Below are 22,421 nucleotides of genomic sequence, written 5' to 3'. Positions count from 1 at the left end.
ATGTATCTGGAGAGACAAACAGTCAGACTGGGTAAGGTTTATAGATTTCATTCCCTAAAGCACCATAGTGAACCAGGTGGCTATTTATGATAAATCGACAATGGTTACATGGTTGCCACTATCTGGCTTTTAATTCCAGATTTTTACTGCATTAAAATCTCACCATCTGCCACAATTTATTTTAATTTAATATTCCCCACCATCCCTTCCGCAGGGTATTTTCATTATTAAGACGGCAGTACCTTAAACTTTCAATCTTTGGAAAGGTCTAACTTCCTGGGGAATAAGGAGTGGGGAAGGCACAAAGAACTGTATTTATCACCCCTAATCAGAAATGAGATCCAGTGTGATCCCTATGAATCACATAGGTCATTATTCTAAAGCTCCTGTGAACTGTAAATCATCAAATATCAAACCCATATCCTCAGAACATTAGTGTGGGCCTCTGGATTACTAGTCCAGTGACAATATCAATGTCACTGCCTCCCCTTTTTGACTGGTGGGTGAGGAGCTTATGCCTCATAAAATCGAGCCTACTGTCTTGTGGAAACGTTGTGACAACAATTCCACTGATAACACTCACCCTGCAGTTTTCATCTGGCACCATAACAGCAAAGCATCTTTTGCAGATTTCTTTTCCTTGTTGTCTTCTGATTCAACACTGATATCTTGGATCTTGGGAATAAAAATGAATTCTGTCAAATGGATTGTCTCACTTGCATGACTTAATAATTTCCCGAAAGCTAAAGAAGCTATTGAAAGGAAGCAGATTTAGGCAATTTCAATTTGGTTGCTTTAACAAGGGGAATGTTCATATTTGCTCAACACAGGAACAAGAGTAGGCCATTCAATCCCTCAAGCTTGTTTCTCCACACCTGCCTTTGGAAAATATTCCTTAATACCTTTGCTTAACAAAAAACCATCTGTCTCAGATTTAAAATTGACAATTAATCTAACATCTCTCTGTTCTAACATCTCTCCTGAATGATCTGGCCCTAATTCTCAGATTATTCCTTTTTCTAGAATCTCCAATCAGTAGGACTAATTTATCTTTATCTACACTGTTTCTCCTGTTCATATCTTAGTGACTTCACCCTTAATTGTGGTTCTGTTCGCCAAGCTGGGAATTTGTGTTGCAGACGCTTCGTCCTCTGTCCAGGTAACATCCTCAGTGCTTGTAATCATTAAAAACACAGAAACAGAGAACACACACCGGATCATCAACACCACACTCACAGGAATCCGATTCACTAGAGAGGAAGAAAAAGCCAACCAACTCCCATTCCTAGACGTGATGGTACAGAGAACACCGAACGGAGAATTCACTACAAAGGTATACAGGAAAGCCACACACACAGACCAAGTCCTAAACTACGAAAGCAATCACCCCAACACACACAAAAGTAGTTGCATCAAGACACTATTCAAAAGGGCCACAACACACTGCAGTACACCAGAACTGCAAAAAGAGGAAGAACACCTATACAATGTATTCGCCAAAAACGGATACCCCCGCAATTTTATCATCAACAGATGCCGAAGGGAAAGACAACGGAATGAGGACCTGCCACAACCCAAAGGATTAGCCACTTTACCATACATCAACAGCATTTCTGAACTGACAGCCAGACTACTGCAACCACTGGGACTCATAACAGTACACAAACCAACAGCCACTCTCAGACAACAACTCACCAGAACGAAGGACCCGATACCCAGCATGAGCAAAACCAATGTAGTGTACAAAATCCCATGCAAGGACTGCACAAAACACTACATAGGACAAACAGGAAGACAGCTAACGATCCGTATCCATGAACACCAACTAACCACGAAACGACACGACCAGCTATCCTTAGTAGCCACACACGCAGGTGACAAGCAACATGAATTCGACTGGGACAACACTACTATTATAGGACAAACCAAACAGAGAACAGTCAGGGAATTCCTAGAGGCATGGCACTCATCCACAGATTCAATCAATAAAGCACATCGACCTGGACCCAATATACCGACCACTGCAGTGGACAGCTGGAACTGACAACCGGAAGCGGCAGATTCAAACCACTACAAATGCCGGAGGAAAGATCACAGAAGCACTTCACAGGAGGCTCCCAAGCACTGAGAATGTCACCTAGACAGGGGACAAAACGTCTGCAACACAAATTCCCAGCTCGGCGAACAGAACCACAACAACGAGCACCCGAGCTACAAATCTTCTCACAAACTTTGACATACATGTATCATTCTTGGAAACAAGTGGTCAAAAATTAGAATAAAAATTAAAGCAAGCATCAAGATCTTAGTGACACTCACTGCACTGTTGAATTTACCTGGAATCGGAGAATGATGGTCCAAATTAGACCAAGAGTCAGCCGGTGGTTTCCATCCACGATATCATGAGATCCCATATTTTCTAAATGTACTCTTTGCTCTTTAAGAAACTGAAGGGCTTTGTCAACATTTTCAAGACAATGAATTCGCATTCGTCCTTTTGTTGGTTTGGGCTGATAGACAAAGACAGAGGGAATATGCACATAAATGCCAAACATCATGCAAAAGAACTATGTTGCTGACATACCAAATAAATGTAGACTCAAGGTTTGCAGTTGTAATGACAGCAACATGTTCAGCATTCTCTGTCATTACTCTATTGAAACTGATAGTAATTTCCAGAATCCATTTGCGCAGTTAGAGATAAAAATCCAGATGTGGCCATCAGCAATTCTACACTTCTCCAGAGAATGTGCTGTTGAGATTTTCCAAAAATGCAATCAATGAAAAATTAATGAACTGATGAAAATATCAAATCAAACCACCATTTCTAAACTTTTTCTCTTGTCTAAAATCCTTGAACTATTTTGCTATCTCCCAAAACTGTTCCTATCTTTACCAAGCATGCCATTTACAACACTGTTTTTTGACCCAAAATACCAACTGACTATCAGTCCTGGAGGTCCATAACATCCCAAATGCCTGTCTTCAGCCAATCCAATTTGTACCATGTGATAACAAGAGACAGTTGAAGTCACTTGGTACAGCAAAGACAACATACCTAAGGTTTGCGACTATGATTTATTCAATTCCTAACGTTCAACATAATATAGCAACTGGGGGTATGGTTAATCAAACAGATAAAAACATAACTAAATTTAAAATTGAAAATAAGTAGTACCTTTCAGCACATTAAGGATGGCAGGACTGGTATTGTATCTCAGTTCCAACATGTAGGAGTTGCTAGATGCCAGTTTAAATTCAGATCAAGGACACCTGCGGCAAATTTGAGCAACTTTGATTCAGGGTTTGAGTTAGAGACTGAACTATAGGCAGTGGGACTCATCACCCACACCTCCTAGAGTCTGGTTGTCCGATTTGGTCAGTGTTCAGGGGCAGCATGGTGGCTCAGTGGTTAGTACTGCTGACTCACAACGCTAGTGACACGGTTCAATTCCAGCCTCAGATGACTGCCTGCGTGGAGTTTGCACATTCTCCCCTTGTAATGTGTGTGTTTCCTCACGATGCTCTGGATTCTTCCCACAATCCAAAGATGTGCAGATTAGGTGAACCAGCTATGCTAAATTCCCCACAGTGTTCTAGGATGTGCGGGTTGGGTAATTAGTCAAGGGTAAATTCGGAAGGGGAACGGGCCTTGGTGGGGCGGTGGGGGTGGGGTTTACTCTTCGGACTTGTTGGGGCAAATAGCCTGTTTCCATGCTGTAGGGATTTTATGATTCAGGGATAGGGCTGTGTGACTCTGGGTGAGGCAGGTAAGGTAACCCAGAGAACAGGAGCACACGAGCACTGGCCTTTCCAATTAGAGTCATAGAGACGTACAGCACAGAAACAGACCCTTCGGTCCAACTTGTCCACGCTGACCAGATATCCTAAACAAATCTCGTCCCATTTTCCAGCACGCGGCCCATATCCCTCTAAACCTTTTCGATTCATGTACCCATCTAGATGCCTTTTAAATGTTGTAAACGTACCAGCCTCCATCACTTCCTCATCCTGTGCATGAAAACGTTGCCCCTTAGGTCCCTTTTAAATTTTTCTCCCCTCACCCTAAACCTATGCCCTCTAGCTCTGAACTCCCTGATGCCAGGGAAAACACTTACCCTATCCATGCCCCTCATGATTTTATAAACTTCTATAAGGTCACCCTTCAGTCTCCGATGCTTCAGCCTATTCAGCCTCTCCCTATAGCTCAAATCCTCCAACCCTGGCAACATCCTTGTAAATCTTTTCTGAACTCTTGCAAGTTTCGTAACTCCTTTCAATAGGAGGGAGATCAGAATTACGCACGACATTTCAAAAGTGGCCCAACCAATGTCCTGTACAGCCGCAACATGACCTCCCTAATCCTATACTCACTGCTCTGACCAATAAAGGACAGCATACCAAATGCCTTCTTCATTATCCAATCTATCTGCAACCCCACCTTCAAGGAATTTTGAACCTGCACTCCAAGGTCTCTTTGTTCAGCAACACTCCCAAAGACCTTACAATTAAATGGATAAGTCCTGCTTTGATTTGCCTTTCCAAAATGCAGCACCTCACATTTATCTAAATTGAACTCCATCTGCAACTCCTCAGCCCACTGCCCCATCTGATCAAGATTCCATTGTACTCTAAAGGTAACCTTCTTCGCTATCCATTATACCTCCAGGTTTGGTGTCATCTGCAAACTTACCAACTATACCTCTTATACACACATCCAAATCACTTATATAGATGACAAAAAGCAGTAAACCCAGCACCGATCCTTGTGGCACACCACTGGTCACAGGCCTCCAGTCTGAAAGGCAACCCTCCACCACCACCCTCTGTTTTCTACCTTCTAGCCAGTTCTATATCTAAATGGCTCATTCGCGCTGCATTCCATTGATCTAACCTTGTGAACCAGTCTACCATGAGTAACCTTGTCGAACGCCTTACTATCCAAACAAGTTTAAAGAACCTCTGAGCTATTGCATGAATATGAATTCACTATTTGATTCTGTTACAGGATGCTATTCAAGACAGGGCCAAAAGAAGAAATGTAGTGGTAATTTGGGGTGATAGAGTGATTAATACTATTCTCTGCATTGTCTGCCTAGGAGGTAAGGTTTAGGACCTCTGCTCAGACAAGTAAGGCGGGAGGATCGGCTGCTATGGCCCTTGTAGGTATCAACAACATACACATGACAAAGAATGAAATTTGCATAGGCAACATGAGGAGAACGACCTCACATTAAGAAGAACCTTAAAAGATTAATCTTAAATCTCTGTATTATTACCAAAACAACACGCAAATTGCCATAGGGCATATCAGATTAGAGATATGAAAATGCATGGCTCAAAATGGAAATTGGGTTCCAGTTTGTGGGGCATTGGCACTAGGAAAAGGTAGAGGTGTAGTTCTGCTATTTAATTATGTGTTATGCACCAGGCCAGACCCCTTCAAAACAATTCAAGAAAGTAGCCTGGGCCCGAATGTTGCGAGTTCTTTTATTCCAGGAGTGATGCAGCTGGCCCAGTCACTAAGTTTTAAACCAAGCAGAATTTATTTGCGAGATTAGCGAATAAAATACAAACAAAAGAGAACAGAGTACAGAATAGCAATCTATCTAAAAACCCAAAAGATGATCCCAACTTAATGATGCTGTTCCAAATTCCTGCAACAATCCCCATAAACACCCCTTGGCAAAAAGAAGGTAAAAATCAAACAAAAGGGGCTTATAGGAGAGAGAGAGAGAGAGAGAGAGAGAGAGAGAGAGAGAGAGAGAGAGAGAGAGAGAGAGAGAGAGAGAGAGATGTGACAGACAGGTTCAGCACGGAACACCTTCTTCCATGTAGCTGTTTCTTGGACCAGCAGCCTCAAACTGACTGACTGCTTTCAATAAAACAGCCAGACTGCTAAAGACAAAACCAAACAACAGAAAAGCAGAGCTGGGAGAACTGGCCAATCCCCTTTCATTGTACGAAATGTTTTTCTTAAAAAAAAACTGAAAGCATTTTTCCTGAGGCAGTATCTGTTAGTTATAATCAAACTGACCCAAAACCCTTCAAACCTAGACCACCTGGAGTTACTGGGTTTATGACGGCTCTGAAAAAAAAGCCAGGTGAACATAATGTCATTAAAAGAGCAGCATCATCATATCTCCTCCCTTTTAAAAAAGAACCATCAATATCAAAAGATGGCTTCATTTTAAAACACCTTAATCTTAAATTGTTAGTATACTACAATACCCATATGCATAATGTTGACAATAATCATGCAAACATGCACTACTACATTTTGTTTCAGTCTGTTTTATTCTTGCCACCAAATGCCTCCATTTCTCATTCAAGTCTCAACAATGTGTCAGCAATCACGTTTTCTCATCCTGTCACATGCACAATATTCAAAAATGAATGGCTGCAACAACAAGCTCCATCTAAACAATTTGGAATTTTTGTCCTTAAATTTCTCCACAAAAACAGGTTATGATCAGTGTATATGATTGTCTCAGATACATTACTGGTAACATAAACATTGAAATGTAGTAATGCCAACACCAAACTCAAAGATTCCTTCTCAACTGTCCAATACTTCTGATGAATGTTCAATTTCCTGTAGACATACACAAGTGGTCTTTCTATCTTCTCATTTTCCTGGTAAAGCACAGCACTAACATCTACATCACTCGCACTAACAGCCACTCTGAATGCCTTTGTGTAGTTAGGCACTGGGGCAGTGGTTAACACAGCTTTCATGCTATTAAGTGCCTTCTGACAGTCCAATGAAACTTCTTGCCTTTCTTTAGCAATTCAATGAGTGGAGCCACCACACTGCTAAAATTTGGTACGAATTTTCAATAAAATCCACTCAATCCCAGCAACAGTAGTATTGCTCTTTTTGTCAAATGGTACTGAAACTCCTCAATTACTGTTTTTTCATTCCATGGGGCCATTTGTTCATGTCCAATAACATGGCCTAGGAAGGTGGCTTGGGCTGTGGTAAATTCAGTTTTAGCCAGGTTTATCACCAAGCCTACCTCTTGAATTCAATTGAACAATTCTGATAAATGTTGCAAATGTTCCTTCCATATGGTTTTAAAAATCACTAGGTCATCAATATAAAATATACAATTGGATCATTTGGCAATGACTTTACTGGTTAGTCTCTGAAATGTGGCTGGTGCATCTTTCATACCAAACAGCATGACTTTAAACTGATACAGTCCATTACAAAAGCCGAAATTGTCTTCAGTCTTTAAGACAAAGTTATGTGCCAGTATCCTCTAAGCAAGCCAAACTTAGAAACATAAGTTGCTAGCCCCACCTTTTCAATACATTCTTTCAAACATGGAATTAGATATGCATCAGTCTTTGTAACTGCACTTTGCAACAGTCTACTCATGATCATTGGGTACCATCTGGTTTTGGAACCATTACTATGGGTGAGCTCCTATCACTGTAACTCACTTTGATTATGTCGTATTGGACCAAGCTTTCAATCTCCTTTTGAACCTGTGCCAACTTTAGAGGGTTATGCCTATAAGAATGTTGCTTCATCGGAACAGCATCTCCTGTATCTACATCATGCATAAACTGTGAAGTACTTACCTATTATTTCCACATATCTCCCCTTGTGATAGTAATAACTCTTTCAGGTCATTTTGATATTCCTCAGGAAGGTAATTCAATGATTGGCAAAAATGTGGATCAATTTCCTCATTGGCCAATTTAATTTGGGGAATGTCCAGTTCAGAATCCTCATAACTTGGTTCTTCAATCTGTATTGTAACCAATAATACAATCTCCTTTGGCTTTCCTTCCTCGTCAAAATACCATTTGAGCATATTCACATGACACACACTGAGATTTCTTTCTGTCTGGTGTCCTTATCAAATAGTTCATCTCACTCAATTTCCTTTCAACTTGATAAGGTCCACTAAACCTTGCTTTAAAGGTTCACCTATGACTGCAAGTAACAATAACACTTTATTCCTGATAGTAAAATTGCGAGGTTTTGATTTCTTGTCTGCTTCCCATTTCATTATATACGGTGATATCTTTAAATGCTGACGAGCCAACACCCTTGCTCCATTGAACTGTTCCTTTGAATCTGACACAAGGTCCAAATATGTGGTCTCCGAATTCTAACATTCTAATATCTCCTTAATCAATTTTAGTGGTCCTCTCGCTTCAAGCCCAAAAACTAATTTAAATGGAATAAATTTGGTCAATTTAATAGGGTGCATCTTTGATGGCAAAAAGTACAAACGGAATTCCTTTATCCCAATCATCTGAATAGTCTTGACTGTAAGCCCTCAACATGGTCTTTCGTGTCTGATACCACCTTTCTAGCACTCCGTGATTCTGGATAGTATGCAGTGGGTTTGAATTGTTAACTGTCCATAACTTCCTTGAATAATTTCGATGTAAAGTTTGACCCTTGATCTGATTGTATCCCTGTGGGTAGACCAGATTTAGTGAAAGAAATTGACTAACTCCTCTACCATCCTTTTAGCTGCGATACTGCATAATGGAATGGCCTCTGGAAATCTAGCAGGCACATCCATTAATGCCATTAAATACTGATTTCGACTTTTTATTTTAGATAAGAGTCTTTACAAGATTGAATCCTAAGATTATTGTAAAAGGTTCCTTAAATGCAGAAATAGGTATTAAAGGTGTGGGCTTTACTACTGCCTGTGGTTTTCCAATTACTTGACATGTATGACTTGTCTGGCAAAATTCAATCTTATCCTTGCGCAGTCCATGCCAGTATTTTTTTTTGTATTTTAGCTTGTGTTTTTCTTACCCCTAAATATTCCCCTACTGGTAGTTCATGTCCCACCTGCAACACCGCCTTTCTATAACCCACTGGCAATATGACTTGATGAATTTCTGCCCATTTCTCATCTGCTTGAATATGTGATGGTTTCCATTTCCTCATTAAGACATCATTTCTTAATAGCAGTATTCAGGGATACATTCAGATTCTTTTTCCGTGCATGGCTTTTGATATAATTGGTTTAAATTTTCATCTTTTTGCTGTAACCCAGTTAATATATCTGAGCTAAAGATGTCTGCTTTGTCATGTATCTGCTCCTGGTTTGTCTCAACCATCTGATCAAACAGGGTCTCTATTAATTCCACTTCAACCTTCTTATCTGTACTGTTTGTTCTTTCCGGTTTCAATTGGGGACTTTGTGACCTCATAACCACACAGTCGGGAAAAATCCAAGGATATATGTGCTGCAGTAGTTCAATTGCCTGAGTTTCGACTGGCTTTTCAACCACAGTAGACAGCAACCTTACCTGTGAACCTGCTGTATCATTAGCAAAGACAAATTGTATACCTGGAGCTAAGAGTTTGTCCAGTACTCCTACCATGACTTCTTCATTCTTCATTGGACACTCTAACTTCACTTTACATAATTGAGTGCTTCTTGTCCCACTGTGAATTCCTCATACTTGCACCTTTTCTGGCAATAGTCCTTCAAAAGGTACTTATTTCCTCATCTTTCTAAATCAAAATGATTGAGAAGTTCCTGGGTTTTTTCGTATTGTAACCTCTTTACCTGCTGCTACTCACCTACATGAGTAAACTTTACCTTCTCAGGTATATGGTTCAAGATCTGGCACTTCCTCCTGAACCAAACTCTGACCAGGTTATACATTTTAGTGAAACTTTCTAGCCTCCATTGTGCTTTCCATTACCACTTCAACAAAATTCACTGGCTTACTCTGTTTTCCTACAGTTGGCTTCCCAGTGCTTTTCCTAACCTACCAACACTATGATTTCATGTGGCCTATTTTGTTGCAGTGAAAACACCAGAGCTTTTTAAACTTCTCTTTCCCTTTCAAGGGCTTCCTTTTTACCCTGTGGGAAGTTATCCCTATGATCTTCACCGAGATCTACCTTTCCCTTTTCATGTGAGGATTTTTCTTTACCCCAATTTCTATCCCTCATGGATTGAAATTGATGTTGGAAGCCAAACTTTGATTTATGGGCCAACTCATAGTCATCAGCCATTTCAGCTGTTATTCAGCTTGCCATTTTAACTCTCTGCTCTTCCATGAGTTCTTACTACTTCAGGAAGTGAATTTTTTTAACTCGTTCAAAATTACCATCCGTCTAAGAGCATCATAGGTTTACTGTATGTTTAATGCCCTTATCCACCTACCAAAATTGCCTTGTTTGATCCTTCCAACCTCAATGTAGGTTTGACCAGGGTGCCTTCCTAGATTCCTGAAATGTCTGTTGGCTTCTGGCACGAGCTCTTATGCACTTAAGATAGCTTTCTTCACCACCTCATAGGCCTTAGATACCTCCTCTGATAGTGATGCAAATACCTCACTCACTCTACCTACAAGTTTTGTTTGGATCACATAATCACTGGCCACTGCATTTGTTTAGCCACCTTTTCAAATGAGATAAAAAGGCTTCCACATCCTTACCATCAAATTTAGGCAATACTTGAATATATTGAAATAGATTCTCATCAGGTCTTTGGCTACCATGAGTTTGTTCACTCTCACTCTCTTCCTTACCAAGCTTATCTTCACTTTCATCTACATCCTTTTAAGCTGACTTTTCCTGTCTAAGTACCATTTCCTGAAGTTCAATCTCCTTCTCTTTCTTCCTTCCCTCACTCCCCTTTTCTCTCCCTTCGCGCTCTCTTTTTTTTGTTCTGCTAAGGTGATTTAGTCCGTTCCTTTTTATTCTGCTGGGGTTTTTCATTCTTTTTCTTTCCCCTGCTTTTAATTGTAATTCAAACAAAGAGTTTCATTTCTGTGGCCCTTTCCGAGTCTTTTGCCTCTAACTCAAGCTACTTCATTTCAATTGAACTTTAGCCATCTCTAAAGATTCAGATGGCGTTTCCAACAATTTTAAATACCGAGTTATATTTGCAATTATCTCTCCTTTCATTATGGGGAGGAGGCCGCTCCAACCCCAACTTGTCTGCTAATTCCAGTAGCTTGGTTTTAATCATATTTTGTAAAACCTCTGAAGTCCCATTCTTCCACTGCCAGAAAACTCTTAGTGACTGAAAGAGCCTCCCAAGCATGGTTTAAACCAACCAAAATCAACACCCAGAACAAAAGACACTAACACCTAGCACTCAATGCCTTCAAGCCAGGCAACCTTAATACCAAATCTGAACAACAGAACAAATCCCGCAAAATTTCCCCAGTCTGTTATGGCCAGGGTCAGACCCTCTCAAAACATTTCTAAAAGTATCCCCAACTCCCTAACTTTGCTAGTTGTTTTAAGGTAGTGTACAATGGATATACCGGAGTGATGTAGCTGGCACAGTCACTTAGTTTTAAACAAAACAGAATTTATTTGCAAGATTATCGAATGAAATACACACAAAAGAGAACAGAATATAGAATAACTTATTTATCTGCAAACCCAAAAGATTACCCAACTTATTGATGCTGTTCAAAATTCCTGCGGCAATCCCCACAAAGACCCCTAGCAAAAAAAACGAATGAAACACAGGGTCTTACAGGGGAGAGAGAGAGAGAGAGAGAGAGAGAGAGAGAGAGAGAGAGAGAGAGAGAGAGAGTTGGGGGCAGGGGAGACACAGAGAGAGCAAGAGCACAAGAGAGAGCGAGCAAGAGAGAGAGCGCACGAGAGAGCGAGCGAGCGAGAGAGAAATGACAGAGAGATTCAGTATGGAACACCCTCTCCCACATAGCTGTTCCTTGGAACAGCAGCCTCAAACTGACTGACTGCTTTCAATGAACAGCCAGACCGCTAAATCCAAACCAAACCAAGCAAGAAAACTGGCCACTTCACTTTCAATGTGCAAGCGTTTTTTTAAACATCTTGAAAACCTTTTGCCTGAGGCAGCATATGTTAGCTATAAACAAATTGGCCCTAAAACCCTTCAAACCTGAACCTCCTGGAGTGTCTGGGTTTACAACCATTCTGAAAAGAAAACCATGGACAACATAACCTTGTCATAGGAGCAGCATTGTCACACAGAGCATTAGCATAAAAGCAAGGGATAAATTCAGGGAACTAAGATGTGGAAATAGAAATGAGAAATGATAAAGGCAAAAAGTCATTTATGGAAGTGGTATACAGGCCCCCGAACAGTAACTGAATAGTAGGGTGGAGCATAAAGGAAGAAATATTATAACTTGTCAGAAAGACATGCTAATAATTGTTAGATTTTAATCTACTGATCACCTAGAAAAGTCAGTTGTCATGTGTAGCATCGATGAGGAGTTCATTGAAAGTTTCAAGATAGCTTCTTAGAACAGCATGTTCTAGAACTGCCCAGAGAGCTAACTCTACTAAATGTGACATTGCATAATGAAATAGAATTAGGTAATGATCTTACAGTGAAGGTGCTCCGAGGTAGTAATGATCATAATATGACTGAATTTTACATTTAGTTAGTTGAAGGAGAGAGGAGTGGGTCAAAAGCTATTCTTAAAAAGTTAAATAAGGGGAACTATTAGGGGATGAAAGCAGAGCTGATGCAAATGAAATGGTAAATTAGGTTCAAGAATTTTACCTCAAGAATAAAGTAAACAGGGATGCGTTCTCTGACATTTTAGGAAATATATTAGAATATATGAAATAGATATATTCCAAGGATTAAGAAAACACCAAAGGTCCAGACCCCACCACTGTGGCCAACTAGAAATGCTAAAGATAGTATCAAACTAAAAAAAATGGTGTATAACTATTGCAAAGGAAGGTGACAGGCCAGAAGATTGGACAGAATATAAAAACAGCAAGAATGATCAAAAAATTAATGGCAGGGAAATATTAGAATGAGGAAAAAAGCTAATCATAAATACAAAAATGGATAGCAAGAGTTTCTGTTAATACACAAAGAAGAAGATAGGGACACTGGAGAATTAGTAATGTAAAATAATGCAGATGGCATTATGACAGATACATGGACAACGGAGATTAATTGAAAGGTATTTTGTATGAATCTTTGTATGAGGATACAAGTAACATTTCAGAAGTAATAACAAATCAGGAAAGGAAGGGAGGAACAGAGTGAATGGTTAGAGATGCGGGCTAATGGACTTCATCTAAGGATCTTAAAAGAAGTGGCTAGTGCGATAGTTGATGCAGTTTTGGTTAATTTAATTTTGCAAAACTTATTTTATTCAGGAAAGATACCAGTAGATTACATGATAGTGCATGTAACCTCCTTATTCAAACACAGAGGGAGACAGACACTAGTTAGCTTAATGCCAATTGTAGAAATTGCATTAGAAAATATTATTAAAGAAGTTATGGGAAGACATTTGGCTAAGTTTAAGGGAATTAGGCTGAGTCAACATGATTTTGTGAAAAGGAAACCATGTTTAACCAATCTCTTGGAATTCTTTGAGAGGGTATTTTTGCTGTGAATAAAACGTAACTAGTGGATGTACAATACTCAGATTTCTCGGAGGCATCTGATAATGCATCACCTCAAAACGTTATTGAAAAAAATAAAAACTGTCGAGACAGCTCACTAGTGTCAATAGAAGACTGGCTGGCTAAGAGGAAGTGGACAGTAGGTGTAAATTAGTCTTTTTGAGATTGGTGATACGTGATTAGTGGTGTACCACAGGGATTTCAGCTGAGACCTCAAAATGCTTACAGTTTATATGAATGACTAGATGATGGGATGGAAATATAGTTGCCAAACTTGCTGACAGTGCAAAATAGATAGGAAAGTAAATTGCGAACAGGATAAAAGGAAACTACAGAAAGATTCACTGTGGGCTAACTGAGTAGACAAAGACAAGGTAAATGCAATATAACATGGGAAAATATGAAACTGTCCATTTTGGCAGGAAGAATTATAAACATATTATCTAATTGTGAGAGCTTGTAGAGATCTGAGATACAGTGGGATTCTGGGTGTCCTCACGTATGAATCACAAAATGGTTAGCACATAGCTCCAGCTGTATTAGGAAAGCTAACAGAATGTTGTCATTTATTGCAAAAGGAATGAAATACAGAGTTGACATGCTTTAGTTACACCGGGAACTGGCAAGAACACATCAGGAGTACAGTGTATAGTACTAGTCACCTTATTTAAGGAAGGATGTAAATGTACTGGAGGCAGTTCAGCCAAATTTTAAAGGATAATATCTGGAATGGGAAATTTTCTTATGAGGAAACACTGGACAGGCTGGACTTGTGTTCACTGGTCAGTAAGAGGTAATTCGATTGAAATATAAAATTTTAATGGATCTTTATAGACTAGATATACAGAGGATTTTCTCCTTATGACAGAATCTAGGATTAGGGGTCAATAATAACACTGCCCACTTACAACAGAGATGAGATTAATTGTATCTCTCAGAGATTAGCGTTTGGAACTCACTTCATGAAAAGCTGGTGGAAACAGAATCCTTGAATATTTTAAAGGTCGGAATAGATTTCTTCATGTTAAAGCAAGGAGGGGAGGACTGTAATCGGTACAGGTCGGAATATTAATTTGACATTACAATCAGACCAGCCATGATCTTATTAAATGACAGAGCAGCCTGAAGGAGCTGAATGGCCTATTCCTATTCCTAATTCGTATGCTTGTAAGTGAGAAATTTCCAACAAAAGTTCTGAAAAATAGTGTTCTATGCGGTTCTAGTACAAATCCAACACTGACATCTATCTGGGATTATGAAAAATTATCTAGATATGTCGTGTCCACAAACAGCAGGTCAAATCCAACCTGGCCAACTACCACCCTATAAGTCAAGATTTAATTATCATTAAAGCAATGGAATATATTATTGGCAGTGCAACAATAACTTGCTCAGTGAAGTAGTTTGGTTTCTGCCAGGTCCACTCAGCTCCTGACTTCACTGCAGTTTCAGTCCAGACACGGGCAAAAGAGATGGGCTCAAGAGGAAAATTCAGTGTGATTGCCCTTGACAAAAAGGTAGCATTTGAGCACAAAGGAAGATGATTGAGTGTGTTGGAAGTCTACAATTTCAGCTACAAGACACCTATATGGGAGCTCCGTAGGCTATCATAGTCCCAATGATTTTCAGCTACTTCATTTGTCTCCTATCATAGCAAATATATTCACCCAGTTCCATTCTTATTGAAATATAGAAAAAAACCACTTTGAATGACTTCTCTTCTTGCTTTTACACCATTACATCTGGCGTTCCCATGGATCTATACTTGGTCCCCTCCTTTTTCTCACTTACATGCTGTTCTTTCTTGATATCATAAAAGCAAAGCATTAGTTTTCACATATACTCGGATGACCAGCTCGACCTCACCACCACCACTTTACTCGACAACTCTATAACAAAAACAGAAATTGCTGGGGAACTCAGGTCTGGCAGCATCTGTAGACAGAAAGTAGAGTTAATCTTTTGAATCCAGTGACTCTTCATCAGAACCTTTATTTCTCTATTGTTGCTATCACATTGCTTAACCAACTGATACTGCATGTGAAGAAATTTCCAGTTAAGTATCGGGAAGGGTGAAATCATTGTAAGATGGTACAAGGATAAGGTAAGAGTTGGGCAGTTTACCCACCCTTGGGTCTATTGGTGGACACGTATATAAAAAAAATCAGAAGGCAAGATGAGGCACTTAAGTATCCATCTATTGGCCCCAAAGTAGGTAGGCCACCTGATCCTTCCTCTATGCCTGCAAAAGTTTACAGTTCTGGGGAGAGTGGGTGGTTGATGGAAAACAACTTCATTTTGTGTGCCCCCGTTTTCAAACCCATAGTTGGAGAAATGCAAGATATTTATTTTGTGATTTATAATTATATGAGCTTGTATTTAATCCATGTGTATATCCCTATCATCTATATTCTTTTAAAATTAAAATTGGAAGATTCGGAGTTTTTAACTTCCAAGTTTGTTCTCTGAAAATACATCAAAATACCAGCAGTTTACAAAACTTTGAACCGTAGAATATAGGAGCAGCAATAGGCCATTTAGCCCTTTGAGACTGCTCTGCCATTCAATACAATCATGTCTGATTAGTCAATTCAGTACCCTGTTCCCATTTTCTCCTCACATCCTTTAACGCCTTTAGCCTCAAGAAACAAAATCTATCTCCTTCTTAAGATCATTAAATATTTCATCCTCACCACTTTGTGGCACAGAATTCCAATGGCTCACCACTCTCCGGGTGAAGAAATTTCTTCTCATCTCTTTCCTTTATCCTGAAGACTTTGACCTTGGGTTCAGCATTCCCCAATGATTGAGAACATCCTTTCTGCATCTATCGTGTCAAATTTTATTAGAATTTTACAGGTTTCTATAAGCTTCCCTCCCAATTCTTCTAAACTCTAGTAGTGAATATAGTCCTAAGTCATCCAGTCTCTTCCCAAACACCAATCTTGCTATACCCAGGACTCTCTCCGTAGTCATAACATCCTTGCTCAAGTAAGGAGACCAAAAATGCACACAATATTCCAGATATGGTTTTACCAATGCCCTGTACTACTGCAGCAAGACATGCCTGCTCCTGTACCCAAATCCTCGTTATGATGCCCATCATACTATTTGTCGTCCTCACTGCCTGCTGCATCTGCATGCTTACTTTCAACTTGACACTCTGACTTGGTGCAAGATTCAAAGAGATATTTCTAACAACTAATCCATGGCTCAGAACTTTTATGGACTGCTTTCATAAAGGTCAACAGCAAATACATTGTTTTTCACTGATCACAATACCTTCCCCTTTTATTCCCAACATTACTCTAGATTAAATTAACAGGGGAAATATTAATTCTCAAAACAATTAACAGATTTCTTCTTAGAAAATAATTCAGATAGGCAAAGAGATAGATTTAAGGAGAGTCTTTAAAGAGAAGTGTGATAGAGAGATGGACAGGTTCTAGGGAGGAAATTCTAGAGCTCAGAACATAATCAAGTCAAGGCACAGTCGTAAATTGTATGCAGCATTAAATCAAGGTATGCAGGAGATCCAAACTTAGAGCAGCACAAAAGATCACAAGTTGTAGGGATAGCAGGAGGTTATAGAGATAGGAGAAGAGAAAATGTGTAGAGACTTTAAAACAAGAACAAAAATTTTAAAATCAAATTGTTGTCAAACAAAGAGCTAAGGAGAAATTGAGGACTGCAGATGCTGGAGATCAGAGCTGAAAATGTGTTGCTGGAAAAGCGCAGCAGGTCAGGCAGCATCCAGGGAGCAGGAGAATCAATGTTTCGTTCCTGAAAAAGAGCTCATGCCCGAAATGTCGATTCTCCTGCTCCCTGGATGCTGCCTGACCTGCTGCGCTTTTCCAGCAACACATTTTCAGCTCAAACAAAGAGCTAATACAGGGATGGATAAGAGGACAAGATGCAAGCCCAACTAATGAGTTTAACACTAATTGGGAGAATATTAATATACTTTTGTCTAAAGATAACAATGGACAATGGTTTCTGTGGAAAATGAGCTGAAGCCGAGACAAAGAGGGACAACATTAAGGAGTTGAATGTGGATGGCTTTGGCGATCAAGACAGTATGAGGTTAGAAGCTCAGCTATGGGTCAAATAAGAAGGCAATTATCTGTCTGTGAAGAAAAATGGAGTTGATAGCTGGTAACAAGGTTTGCAACAGATACTGAAGATAATGACTTCAGTTGCCTCAGTATTTGGTTGGACCAATCGAAAAAGTTGGAATTGTTCTGGCTGCATGAGATCCTTATTTCTGGATTCACAATTAACACCACCCTACTAAATTTTAAAAAACCAATAATTCATTCATCACACAGATAGCAATCTGCAACACAATGTTACTGAAACAATAAATGGTTAAATATTAATCTTTATTCCTTTTCAAAGCAGGATTCAACAATAGCCATTTAAATTGTCTCAGTTGATAGCAATGTAACCTCTCAGTTAGATGGCTGTTCAAACTCCACATTTGAGCGTCAATGCATAAACTACGCTGTTACTGCAATTAAAGGAGTATTGAATGCTGGCATTGTTTGGCAAGAAGATCTGTAGACATTCAGGTGACTGCTAAAGACCCGAAATCATGTTGTGAAGGAAAACAAAATTCCAAAGATTTTTTTATTGCATGTGTGTACCACATGATATGACCACATGTTGAAAGGCGCTAGAGTTCATGAGAAATGAGGCCAGAATATTTAATCAATTAGCTTGCATTCTTAAAAATTGAGCCCATTTTAACACAACACATGTTACGATTTATAATGTGACTGAAGACAAGGAATATTAACAGCAATAATATATCCTTTGAGAGCTACATAATGAGTTCATCCAAAATCTACAAGGAATACTAGGAAAGGCAAATATACGAATGATTTTACAATCATATTAGTTTATAACCTAAGAAACAAACATTCTTGGTGCTTCTTTAGAGAGCGATGCTTATCCCTCTAAGGAGGTGAAAGAAGAAAAAAGAAAATGGAAGAGAAAGAAAGCTGCCTTAAGAGATAGGAGTAAGGTCAGTGAAATGCAGAGGTGAAGGAAAATGGAAGTAAAAGTCTAAGGAACAAACAGCATCAAAATAATCTAAATCCATATTCCACACAGGCAGTCAATCATTAGTCAAGTTTAATGGTCAATCAATGGTCAACAAGGGGTTGTGTGCTTTCTTGAGCTTTCTTCTTGCTCTCATTCTTCTTTGTTCATCATTCGCTTCGAAGAAAGCTACACCTTGATGAAGCAGATCTTCCCATCATGCATAGTCCAGTGCATTCTTTTTCTAACTACTGGGGTCGAAGCCAATCTTCAAGTAGGGACTTTAGGGTACCTAAAAAATATTTGCTCTCTCAGGAGCTAGATGGGAGTCAAGAGTGCATGTTAAAAGGTAAGTATTTGGCATTTTGATGCAGAGACTTGTGCAGCTGCTGTCTAGGAATGGTTACCTCTATGTTCAAGATGCCTACCTTCTGGGGGAATGCTCATGTTTGTGCAGTGGCTAATCAGGTGATACATAGAATTTCTTGAGATATGTCTCAACCTTTCTCAGGTATCAACAAAATGTCTCAGGCTTTCCAGTCACAGGAACACTGGGAGGATAATTCTCTTTTAGCCAGCAACCTTCGTGTATGTCTGCAGGTGGTGGTTAGCGAAGATTCCTTTCAGCAATTTCCCAAAGTAGAAAATTGGGTCCTAGACTTTGTGCAGGATTTCAAAGTCCAGGGTAGCTGAGCAGCCTGATGCTGGGAGGATATGGTGAGATGCCCAGTTCTGGTTGGTAGGCCTGCTCCAGCTTTCAATCTCAAGATCAGTTCCCAAGTTTCAAATTTAAACTGTTTAAATCATAAACAAGGACAATTTAAAGTAATAACTGCGATGACCTTAAATGATGGCACAATAACTATTAATAATTTTATTTATGCATTTGGAATAGCTTTCTTCCCTCAAGCAATCTCACGTCTAAGATTTCTGTCGGATTCTTCTTCGAATAGCTGAAACCTGTAAGGCCAGTGCTACGCATGGACTTACTCTGATAAACATTACACCTCAAATGTAACATTTTTAAGTTCATATTTTATTAAAGCACACGAGATATAAAATATGGCACCAGAGCTCAGCAATGGCCATGCTAAGAGCTTTTATTCAAAATTTTAACAGCAAAAATAAAATGATGATGTTGAGCTCTTTTTGCATCATTCTCTTGAAGTAGTATCATATCTCACTGGAGTGGTGCTCTGGAAATCAAAAAGAATGGAAAACTCACAAGTTTACCTGTCCTTTACATCCAGGTTAATAGAAAGCATGGACCAGGTTTCTGCACTTAGAGGTTATTATTTATTTCAAATACTGTAAATTGTTTATAGCTACAGGAAAAACTAAGAACCATCAATATATAAACCCCTTATAAAACTCCCCTTACATGCATGTGGACATATATAAAACAGACAAAAACAGGTGGAAGGACAAGCTGGAAAGACAGTTTAATTGTTCCTGTCCACGGGGTTTACTGAGGTTATCCTTTTGACTTGTCAGGGCTTGCTATTCACTGATCTCTTTCCCCTAGTGTTTTTCATTTTCTTGCAGGAGGTACAACTTGTTCTCAAATTATAAAGGTACCTGAATTACTGACTAAAGACAACACTTTACAGCAACTCACGAGGGAAAATAAACTGACTTTCTTCAGGCTATGGGTGTTTTCTTTTACTGTAGAGTACGGGCAGAAACCTTTCTGAAGGTCCAATGGCTTCTCATCTTAACATTCACACCACAAGTTGTTCAGCTACATGAGCTAATTATGTAGTTATTGGCAGGCAGAAGATCATCAACAACTTGTCACCACCCCACCGATCAAACAGCTACTTGTTGCTGGCTTAATCTTCCTTTGTACATATCCCTAGCTCCAGCTCAGCTGCAGTAACCTCCACCCTATTACTTGTATAACAGCAATGCAAACAACATTTACAGCAATACAATTGGAAGATTCCTTTTAAAAAGGTGTAGCAACCCTTTCCACAAGCCTTGATTTTAACAGTGGTACTTGTTCTATTCAATCCACGATTAAAAACAACACAAAATAAAGAGATATGGTATCTTCAGTAGCATCTTCAAAATCCAAGATTTGTTAATAATGGATTATGCCATGATATCACAAAAAGGGTAAGGGGAGGAGCAAGATACAAGTAATACCTCAGTTGATATAAGCATCAAGTTCATGCTGTTGATATTATTCTGTGCCACATTCTAGCTTGCCAGCCAACTGAGCTAAAGGACATCATCTCCAGAAAGCCAAGGCATATTAGTGTTTTTAAAAAATCACTATTAAATATTTTTACTAGTCAGAATAACTTTTAATAAATAATGAAATTACTTTCAGCCCGAAGCAAAACTGTGCTGTAATGAAAGCCATTCTTTCCTTCTCAAAAGGTTACAACTGAAGCTGCAATTTATGTACAAATTTTAATTTAATATATATATTCTTCCATAGTTTACAAGCATGTGTGAGAAAAATAGAACATTATTATTGGTTTTTTGGCAATTCAATACTTACAAGTCTTTCTCCTGACAACACCTCAAGTAATTTGATCAGCATTCGGCCATCGCGCAAGTCTGTGTACAAATCTGTGATTCTGCAAGACACCCGTGCCAAGTGTGAGTTTACCCATTTTGTGAAAGTCTTCTTTTGAACAGCTTCACGTTCATCTGTAAATGAAAACAATCAAAATGCTTGTTTAATCATTGTTCAGCATTTCAAAAGACCACTTGTCACTAAGCCTGCAAAACAGGTATTTCCAGGTTTCTCTGTAACATCTCAGTTCCCTCAAATGATGGCTGCTGTGGGCATTCCAAATTAGGTCCACAGTTCATCTGACCCAGCTAGCTGTAAGTCATCTAAATTCAGGGATCATTCAAGTGAAAATCTGAAATTTAATCAGTTTCCCACCAGAGGCTAGCTCTGACTGAAAAACACCCCAATTCTGCATTTTGCCTTACTGCCAGGCACTAAGTCCCTGATATCAGTTCAAACAGCACTCTATACTTACAGCATTTATATATTCTCAGAATATAACCTTTTCATTATTTCTACAAAAAAGTAAATCCCAGAAGCAGTTAGATATTTATATATATGATCTGGAGGTGAACATAGGAATGGTTTGTACGTTTGCAGATAACACCAAAATTGGGGGCGTAGTGGACAGCAAAGAAGGTTACCTCAAAGTACAGTAGGATCGTGATCAGATGGGCGAATGGACAAGGAGTGGCAGCTGGAGTTAAATTTAGATAAATCTGAGGTGCTGCATTTTTGGTAAAGCAAATCAGGGCAGGGCTTATACATTGATGGTAAAAAAAAACAGGTGTGTGTGCTGAACAAAGAGACCTTGGAGTGCAGGTTCATAGCTCCTTGAAAGTAGAGTGGCAGGTAGACAGGATAGCGATGAAGGCATTTGGTATGCTTTCCTTTATTGGTCAGTGCATGGAATATAGGATTTGGAAGGTCATGTTGCGGCTGTACAAGACATTGATTTGGCTTCTATTGGAAAACTAATGTGGAGGAGCCAGTATTGGACTAGGGTGGACAAAGTTAAAAATCACCCAACACCAGGTAATGGTCCAACAGGTTTATTTTGAAGCACTAGCTTTCGAAGTGCCTGATGAGGGAGCAGCGTTCTGAAAGCTAGAGCTTCCAAATAAACCTGTTGGACTATAGCCTGGTGTTGTGATTTTTTAATGGAATACTGCATGTAATTCTGTTCTCCCTGCTACAGGAAGGATGCTGTGAAACTTGAAAGGGTTCAGAAAAGATTTACAAGGATGTTGCCAAGGTTGGAGGGTTTGAGCTACAGGGAGAGGCTGAATAGACTTGGGCTATTTTCCCTGAGCGTCAGAGGTTGAGGGGTGACTTTATAAAAAAGGATTATAAAATCATGAGGGACATGACTAGGGTAAATATTTCCCTGGGACGGGGAGTCCAAAACCAGAGGGCACAGGTTTCAGATGAAAGGGGCAAGATTTAAAAGGGGCAACTTTTTCACACAGAGGGTGA

General features: G+C 39.4%; 1 protein-coding gene across 4 annotated transcripts in view; it reads right to left on the bottom strand.

The window, feature by feature from the left end:
- Positions 1 to 22,421, bottom strand: part of sptbn1 (spectrin, beta, non-erythrocytic 1) — a 289,393-nt gene that overhangs the window by 82,969 nt on the left and 184,003 nt on the right. For all 4 annotated transcript variants that reach the window (XM_072580913.1, XM_072580911.1, XM_072580912.1 and 1 more), the window contains 3 exons: positions 20,928 to 21,079; positions 2,337 to 2,510; positions 584 to 675 (listed from right to left, as the gene is read on the bottom strand). In XM_072580913.1, the coding sequence (XP_072437014.1) occupies positions 584 to 675; positions 2,337 to 2,510; positions 20,928 to 21,079 (418 nt within the window). The remainder of the gene's footprint in view (positions 1 to 583; positions 676 to 2,336; positions 2,511 to 20,927; positions 21,080 to 22,421) is intronic.

This window comes from Chiloscyllium punctatum, chromosome 11 (assembly GCF_047496795.1).
Source record: "Chiloscyllium punctatum isolate Juve2018m chromosome 11, sChiPun1.3, whole genome shotgun sequence".
In the NCBI taxonomy this organism is placed as follows: domain Eukaryota; kingdom Metazoa; phylum Chordata; class Chondrichthyes; order Orectolobiformes; family Hemiscylliidae; genus Chiloscyllium; species Chiloscyllium punctatum.
The sequence above is the reverse complement of the archived record's forward strand: the minus strand, read 5'-3'. Positions and strand labels throughout refer to the sequence as shown.